We start from the raw sequence: 9,107 nt of genomic DNA, 5'->3' as shown, positions 1-9,107 counted from the left end.
GACGAGGCCCAGATGCTCCCAGTAAAGGAGCATAACATAATGTTCTGCAAACAGTTCCTTGCTGGGAGCCACAGACGTGGCCATCTCAGCGGACAACTGCTCGCGGAAGAGCCCTCGCCACGGCACGTCAGGAGGCATCTTTACGAACTGACAGACGAAGTCCAGAGGTATATCAAACAACCTCTGGACCCGTCAACCTACCGACAGGCCCTGAACGGCATTCACAGGGAATCAGTCTCAAGTTATGTAGACTCCCGCCTTGTGAATGCCGTTCTAGGCACACAACCACCGGACGTGGACGGGACAGAACTTTATCAGCCTCGGGAGACCCGCACTACAATAGCTCAACTTCGCTCTGGCTATTGCAGCAGGCTCAACAGCTACCTGAGCAGAATCAACGAGGATGTGCCCAACCAATGCCCGGCATGTGGAGAGTCGCCATATGGCTCCGGCACCTCTTCACATGCCCTGAGAACCCCACTCAGCTAACGCCCCTGTCACTATGGACAGCCCCTTTGGAAGTAGCACACTTCCTGGGTCTCCCCCTAGCTGAAATTGACGACAACGTTGATGGATGAACCGCCCCGAACGGGGCTTAGTAGCCGCTATAACAACAACAACAACAACTTCACCGGGTGCTTCACTGTATTATGGAAAATATAAAACAGCAGCTGTGGCACGACTTGTGGAATCTCGATAAGAACGTAGTGCAGAATATAAGCAGTGGCTGGTGGAAAGGTTGGTTTTACGTTATGTCCTGCTCGAGAGCACAACTCTGAAAATGGAGTGTGTGCAATTTTTGAATAAAGAACAAGCATTACTACAAACGAAGGGCTAGAAAGTGCCGCAAACGAAAAAAAATCTGCTGCGCCAAACCCAAATCACGCCTTTCGTCAGAGCGCATAGGCAAGCCCACAGCAAATTAGGAGCAACATTCACGAAAAATTAGCTCGAAAGGAGGAAACGACGAGAGGTATAATGTGCAAGTGAAGGATAAGCTGATAAATTTAACATTTATTAATACATATTTGTTTCGTTGATTTATTTGATGAATTGAACACTTAATTAATGCAAATTTGTTTCTTTTTCTAGAACATTAATTGGAACTACTATTCATATTAAGCCTCGAATAAGACGAGGTAGTTTCAATTACTAACGCACTTTTATTTTGTGTACATATACTTGGCTTATTTATTAAAACGTTTTAGCGGAAACTTATGATAAAGCAAACAGTACCACAAATGCGAACTTCATAACTGCGGGCAGCTCATCAGACGTAAATCATGGTACGGAAAAGGAGTTGAGTTATTCTGCCGATTGTATTTGGCCGGCACTCAGTGGCGATAGCATTACAAGCACTCATAGTCCGATTATCAAATATATTAAGCTTAAGTAACTAATTCTTAAAAATTATTAAAATAGTTAAGTTACCCAGTAGAAATCTTATGCATACGACATCGATTTCGGTGGCATGAACTTGTTGCTGTATGTGCATGCCAGTATAAATGTACTTTCATTTCCATTTATCATCCCAGTAGAAATTTTATGCATACGACATCGCTGTTGGTGGCATGTACTTGCTACTGTGTATACACGCCAGTATAAATGAACCTTCATTTCCATTTAATACGTGTGGTTTCTTAGAGCGTATGCGTACTCTAACCACACACTTGTACTACTGCTATATGCTTATGGCTGTACTAATGTTTCAAACATACAAAAATGCATTAATGGAACAGTATTAAAGCATTCTTACAAGATATGTATCCCAATAAGTAAGTGCTATTTTTCTGATACATTTCAATACATGGTACATATGGGTGCATGCAAAAAAGTAGCATTTACATATGCGAATGCATGTCTTGTAAAATCCCGTTAGTTCTGAAAATATTATCGCACAACACGTCCGTTCACTAAAATTGTTGTACAAGACTGAAAATATTACAAAAATTTCACTGCTGTATAGTAGTCAAATTTACCAAGAAATGTACATAAAACAACAACAACGTATGTTCGCTTGCAGTTCGCTAGAATGTAACTCATACAGCTTACATACTTCATGAATGCATACAACCAATTTCTACTGGGATGTGTGGTTTCTCAGAGCGTATGCGTACTCTAACCATACACTTGTGCTGCTGCTGTATGCATATGGCTGTATTAATGTTTCACACATGCAAAAGCACTATTATACAGTCATAAGAAATACACATAATTAGTGTTTGCAAAAGTACTAAGGCTGCATTAATGGAACAGTATTAAAGCATTCTAACGCGATATACATAAACATATTTCCATATTTAAATACTACTTTTCTGATACATTTTAATATATGATGGCACATACGAGTACAAACAAAACTGAAACATTTACATATGCAAATCTATATCACGTAAAGGCCCTGTTAGTGACAAAAATGTCGCACAACACGTCCGCTCGCTAAAAATTTTGCACAAGACTGAAAATATTACTGACATGTAACAACAAAGTACGTTCGCTTACAGTTCGCCAGAACTTGACTTTATTTCTGCAAATTCATGGCCGCTCATGAAGTGATCACACTTTTTCACTCATATAGCATGCATACTTCATGAATGCATACAACCGATTTCTCCTGGGTACTCATACGCATTTCCTTTATACAGGGTGTCCTAGAAGTAACCTGCCAAACTTGAGGAGAAGGCAGGTGGGGTGGTGAGCTCCCTGATAAGCAAAAATTTTTCAGGTAAAAGTGTCACCGTTTTTGAAATATTTAAATTTTTTTGAATTCAAGAAAACTCGTGCCTTTTCATTTATTTTCTTTAACTGCATCTACAAACAAGGCTATACTTAGTAAATTTTTTATGTAAAATACTTCCAGATAGTTGCTTCTCCATATTCAAATGCAATGTAGTAGATAACAAGTAAGAAAGTCTAAGTTCGGGCGGAGCCGAACATTAAATACCCGGCGCAGGTACCGCTACATGGTAAGTCGGTGTGTATCAGTTTTGAGTAAATTAGCGTCCTTAAATTTCGAAATATTGAAGTTTCAAGCATTTCTGAAATTTGCCGTTATATGAAAAGTGGTCGTAATTTGAATCTGATTCCAATAATTTTCAACGTTTTGCTTCTATGTGGCAAGCACAATAATCATACCGAGTTTGGTACAAATTGGTAGAACGGTTACCGAGATACATATATGTGATCATAAGTGGGCGGTGCTACGCCCATTTTCCAAAATTTTGCCATAAACGTATTTCTTGGCAAAGAATTGTTGCAAACATAAATTTTGAGTAAATTAGCTTTAGTATTTGTTGATTTATCGAAGAAGTCGTATTTCTCCAAATTACCGTTATATGGGAGGTAGGCGTGGTTATTGTCCGATTTTAAAAATTTTCGGCCATTTGGTATGCTGTAGCAAGACTAACAACTGTACCAGTTTGGAAGAAATTGGTGCAGCAGTTACCAAGATATACACATGTATCCATAAGTGGGCGTGGCTACGCCCATTTTACAAAAATGAACAATATTCTTATTTTTCGTCTAAAGGTTATTGTAGATATCAATTTTGAGTGAATAATCTTCAGTAGTTACTAAAATATCGCAGTTTTCGTATTTCNATTTGCGTGTATTTTGTTGTTGCTTCTGGTATCGAAAGTGTCAAAAACTGTTCTGAATTTTTTCTTCTAAATCAAAGCGTGCCATGTGAAATACAAAAAATTATAAAAAATAAAAAATTGAAATTGGAAAAATAAAAATTTATGCAACTTTCTTTCCTAGTAAATTTGTTTGCTTCTCGAAGCATTGATCCATCCTTTGCAAGGCCCAGTAATCAGCGGTCGTGCTGCCGAGTTGGGCGAACGTTCCAAAAGCTGCTATTCAATCGCTTGTTTTGTATGGGAAAAGGTTTCACAAGCAAATGGATTTTCAAGAATTTTTCAGAATTTTTGTGAGAAAAAATTAAAAATATTTGACATTTTCGAGACCAAATAATTTGAAAATAAATCAAATCAGCTGCTCTACTCATACTACCTGTTCAATGTACCTTGTAAGGAACCATTATAAAATTAGGACTATTTTGGGATTTTTAACATTTTGATATTATGTCCCCCAACTTAGACTATCTCTGGTGAAAAAAAAAGTACTGAGCTATAACTTTACATTACATAAAAAAATTGCTCATTTATTAAATATTTCAGAAATGTGCCACTCTTACTATTTCGAATAGAAAAAAAAGTTATAGCCGCTTTTGTGGGTAAAGGACTGAGACACGCTAGAATGTATTTAATAGATTTAAATTTAAGTTGCTCTTATTACTGACCAATGACATGCTAAATAGTACAAAGGTACATTATTACATGCTCCTGACATTATTTTATGTTACTTACCGGGATGCGGACTAGAGTCAATAACAAGGGCTATATCTATCAATATTTTTTGTGAAGGATGGGTTCGCGTGAAATAAAACATACATGAGTTGTTTGCAGAAAAATTTATTCATTTATTGATAAAATATGCTCAAATTGGCGACCTTCTACTCTAATACAAACTCGGCACCTTTAAAGAAAAGACGCTTTTAGAGATCTTAAACTCAATTGGACTATCTCAGCAGCAGCTCCATTTATTTTTTTCGGCAAATGCTCTTCGTCTTCAATTATTTTTGAATTAATTTTGTCCTTAAGACAGCCCCAGTAGAAAAAATCGAATGGATTCAGGTCTGGCGATCGAGCAGGCCACGTGATTGGCCCGTATCGTCCAATCCATCGGCAAGGATAATGGGTCGATTATGTATAGCAACGCAACTATGGTTTGGTTGGCAGCTTGCAACGCAACTAGAAAGAAAATTTGTATTACGAATGGCAACTATCGCCAGTTGTTGAAAAGTTATCGATAATTGAAATTTGACAGCTCGTCAACCAGCGCAGGATTGTAACAAGCAAAATAATAGCAAAATAAAAGTGAAATAAAGTTATTAATATAGAGTTTTTAATAATAAGTCTTGCTACAATGCTTAGTTCAATAGAACTATTTTTTGAAGAGGAGGAGGATTGTACGAACGCAGCAGGCGACATTTAAGGGATAATTTCAATCCTTTAGAGCTGCCGCCGGCACTGTAAGTAAAAGTTATGATACGGTTTAGTTATTTGTACAATGATTTTAAGTTGTGGTGTTCAAACGCGTTACCGGAATCCTAAAACTTTAACATATACGTGATTGAAATTATGAAATTTTAATCTACTTTTTTGTAAATTTCTATGTGGGTTCTGCGCAAAAGTACTGTGGATGGCGTAGCCGGAATTATACGTACAAGAAATGATGTATACTTTTGACAATAGCAGTTTGGACTGTGCTTTTTGTAATGCATGGGGCTTTAGGTGCAACGGCCCCTCTCCCTCCGCTCCACACCACAAATTCATTGTACCAATAACTAAACATTTTCCAAAAGTTAACGCTTGGAAGACTTTATTGTGATTCTTTTTGTTTTCAGAATTAAAGCATATTTCCGACTTCCAAAAGAAGCTGTATTATATTTGGTAAATACATTGAGGGATGACTTTAGGCGGAATCATCGTTCAACTGCAGTACCTCCGCTAATAAAAGTTTGCGCAGCTCTCCGATTTTTTGCAGATGGAAGTTTTCTGAAGTCTCACGGCAATGACTTCAATTTGGGACTGGCGCAACTTACGATGTCGGTTGTTTTAAAAGAGATGCTTCAACTTATTGAGGAAAAAATTTGCAATCAATGGATTACTGCAAAAATGACCGAGGAAGAGAAATCCAAAAACAAGAACTTCTTTTACTCGAAAACGAAATTTCCAGGTGTTGTTGGATGTATAGATTAGACACATGTGCATATATTGGGACCGAATGATAATGTTCGCCATTTATATATGAACAGAAGAGGATATTTTAGTTTGAATGTTTTACTGGTGAGTTATGTTATCTTGAATGGTTATTTTGTATGACATTTCGTTTTTGTTTTTTTTTGTAGATGTGCGATTACCCAAATGCGGATACGGTATGTTGATGCTAGGCATCCAGGATCTACTCACGCTGCTTTTATTTGGAACAATAGTGATTTGAAACAAATGGTTGCTGATGATTTTGGTCCGAACACTTGGCTTCTAGGTTATATTTCGTTAATAATTATGAAACCTTTTCATTTCACTCTAAAATACCTATGTGATTCTGGATTTCCATTAGAACCACATCTTTTGACCCCTTTTCGTTCAGCGGAACCTCAATCACCTGAAGCAAAATACAATACAATCCATTCTAAAGCCCGAAATGTGATAGAGCGGACAAATGGCGTCCTTAAGTCTATATTTAGATGTCTTTCTGCTGAAAGGGGCCTGCACTATAAACCTGACAAAGCTGGGTCTATAATAAATGCATGTTGCGCGTTGTATAATATTGGTTTACACTATAAAGCAGACTGGGAGGAAGATCTGACAATCTCGCAGGAAGTTGCAAGTCCAAATGTAACTGAGAATGATAACACCGTAGCCTCTGATATAAGATATAATGTAATGCAATGTTTAAATGAATAAAACAATCTTTTAGTTGAATAAAGTATTTCATTTTAAATTCACTTTTATTAAAAGTAAACAACACATTTATTTATTTTTAGCGTTGTTCATGTTTATTAGTTTTCAGGTAGGAAATCAACTTATTTTATTTCAACTTTTCTTTCAGCTTTCCTTAAAACTAATATATCACATATCGACGGCTGAATGAAAGGTCGTCCTATCTCGGTAGCCAGTTCGAAAACGCCGTATCTCAGAAAACTTTCCAATAACGCTCTATTTCAGAATTTGATTGCAGAACGCCCTATTTCAGAATTCGATTAAAAAACGCCCTATCTCAATATATTTGCATATGAGATAGGACGTTTTTCAACCGAATTCTGAAGTAGGGTGTCTTTCAATCAAAATCTGAGATTGGGCTTTATTGAAAACTTTTCTGAATACGATTTCGAACCGGCGGCCGAGATAGGTCGATCTCCCACTCTGCCGTTGATAAAGTATGCAAAACATATGTACCTAATTCACTTTGGTTTTAATTAAAAATACTATATCACAACAAAAAATACATAATTCACTTTTCTTAAAACTAAAAAAACATAACACAGTTAATTCAATTGATCTTAATAGTAAAAAATATAGGTATAAATAAAAAGCCTCAACTTAAATTGGAGATCTGTTTTTGTAAGAGCTCCAGTTTTTTTTGTTTAATTGCTGCTCTTCAGCAAGCATATGATGTTCTTTTTTTCATCTCATGCGCTTCTTTACATATATTTAATTTTTCCCTCTTCAAATCCCGTATATCTTTTAAGAGATCATTTCTTCTGGACAGCTTTCTTTCAATTTTTTCCAACTTATTAACAACCTCACCCTAAGTTCCTATTTGTTGCTGGAGGAGGTCTAATCGGATATCGTGCGCCCTCTTTCTCCTAGGTGGTTGTACTGCTACAGGAGGCGTCACCGTTTCTTGCTGTGGTTGCTCTGTCTCTACTTAAAAAATTGTTTCAATTTCCTCAATGTACCCAATATTTTCAGTGTCCTGAGGCTGTTGGGGTAAAATTGCTCAGAACGTGCGACCTGGCGGATCGACCGAAGTGCCCATTTGCAGAAAGTCCGCTGCGGCCTGCTCCAGCGCGGACAAACTTATTTCTGCAGATGGTCCGCCGCCGGTGATATTTCTCCTATTATGTGCCATTTTCTTTCTCAGCTTGGCTTTAAAATGTATCCATACCCTCTGGCATTTTTCGGATGTACGAGTTGGCGGTCCGTAACTATTTAATTTAGATGAGATTTCCTTCCAAACATGCTCAGTATTTGCTTTTGTCTCGCCAAAAGCGCGTACACCACGAGCAATCGAAGGATTTTGCTCCATTTGTTGCACCAAAATCTCAAATTGTTGTCTTGTAGTTATTTTCACCATATTATGCAAAAGCAAATACATTGCCAACTGCTAAAAATTAAAATATTTTACTCGCTTGTAAAAACGCTATTCTAACCTCCACAGCAACCACAAAAATGCAGTTGCTGGTATACACACTTTGTGACAACTTCAGTTGACAGTTGAGAGTTGCCAGATGCCATCTATAATATCGTTTTGGCAACTGCCAACTCAACTGAAGTTCAGTTGATATCGATAATCGACCCATAAGTTTCGTCTAAATGAGCTCTTGCTTCGCGCCCGTAGTGAGCACGGCATCCGTCATTTTGCTGCCATAGTCTTCGCCGCAGGTTTAAGGGTACATCTTCTAAAAGAGTTGGAAGTAGTTCCATAGGTCCCAATATCTGACAATTAAAAATACCGCACCACAAATTTATTTTGTACTGGTACTGCGAACGATCTTATCTCATTTCGTGAGGATTGTCTATCTGCCAACTGTGAAGGTTATGTAAATTAAAATAACCATCACGTTTGCATGGTGATTCATCGCTCCAAATTATTTTATTAAAAAAGTTGGGGTCTGAATCATGCATTCGCAACATTTCACTGCAAAATCTAACCCTCGACAGGTAATNAGAACGTGCGACCTGGCGGATCGACCGAAGTGCCCATTTGCAGAAAGTCCGCTGCGGCCTGCTCCAGCGCGGACAAACTTATTTCTGCAGATGGTCCGCCGCCGGTGATATTTCTCCTATTATGTGCCATTTTCTTTCTCAGCTTGGCTTTAAAATGTATCCATACCCTCTGGCATTTTTCGGATGTACGAGTTGGCGGTCCGTAACTATTTAATTTAGATGAGATTTCCTTCCAAACATGCTCAGTATTTGCTTTTGTCTCGCCAAAAGCGCGTACACCACGAGCAATCGAAGGATTTTGCTCCATTTGTTGCACCAAAATCTCAAATTGTTGTCTTGTAGTTATTTTCACCATATTATGCAAAAGCAAATACATTGCCAACTGCTAAAAATTAAAATATTTTACTCGCTTGTAAAAACGCTATTCTAACCTCCACAGCAACCACAAAAATGCAGTTGCTGGTATACACACTTTGTGACAACTTCAGTTGACAGTTGAGAGTTGCCAGATGCCATCTATAATATCGTTTTGGCAACTGCCAACTCAACTGAAGTTCAGTTGATATCGATAATCGACCCATAAGTTTCGTC

General features: G+C 37.7%; 3 protein-coding genes across 3 annotated transcripts; 1 reads left to right on the top strand and 2 right to left on the bottom strand.

Moving 5' to 3' along the window:
• The first annotated feature begins 5,987 nt into the window (after window positions 1-5,987).
• On the top strand, window positions 5,988-6,530 carry LOC108364944 (putative nuclease HARBI1). The gene has a single exon (XM_017618828.1). The coding sequence runs from the start codon at window positions 5,988-5,990 to the stop codon at window positions 6,528-6,530; it is 543 nt and encodes a 180-aa protein (XP_017474317.1).
• Window positions 6,531-7,566: 1,036 nt separating this feature from the next.
• LOC108364943 (uncharacterized) lies at window positions 7,567-7,923 on the bottom strand. The gene has a single exon (XM_017618827.1). It carries the CDS (start codon window positions 7,921-7,923, stop codon window positions 7,567-7,569), a length of 357 nt encoding a protein of 118 aa, XP_017474316.1.
• Window positions 7,924-8,496: 573 nt separating this feature from the next.
• On the bottom strand, window positions 8,497-8,871 carry LOC108364942 (uncharacterized). The gene has a single exon (XM_017618826.1). It carries the CDS (start codon window positions 8,869-8,871, stop codon window positions 8,497-8,499), a length of 375 nt encoding a protein of 124 aa, XP_017474315.1.
• Window positions 8,872-9,107: the final 236 nt, after the last annotated feature.

This window comes from Rhagoletis zephyria, unplaced genomic scaffold (assembly GCF_001687245.7).
Source record: "Rhagoletis zephyria isolate East Lansing unplaced genomic scaffold, Rhagoletis_zephyria_1.1 Rzeph_scaffold_01719, whole genome shotgun sequence".
NCBI lineage: Eukaryota > Metazoa > Arthropoda > Insecta > Diptera > Tephritidae > Rhagoletis > Rhagoletis zephyria.
The sequence above is the reverse complement of the archived record's forward strand: the minus strand, read 5'-3'. Positions and strand labels throughout refer to the sequence as shown.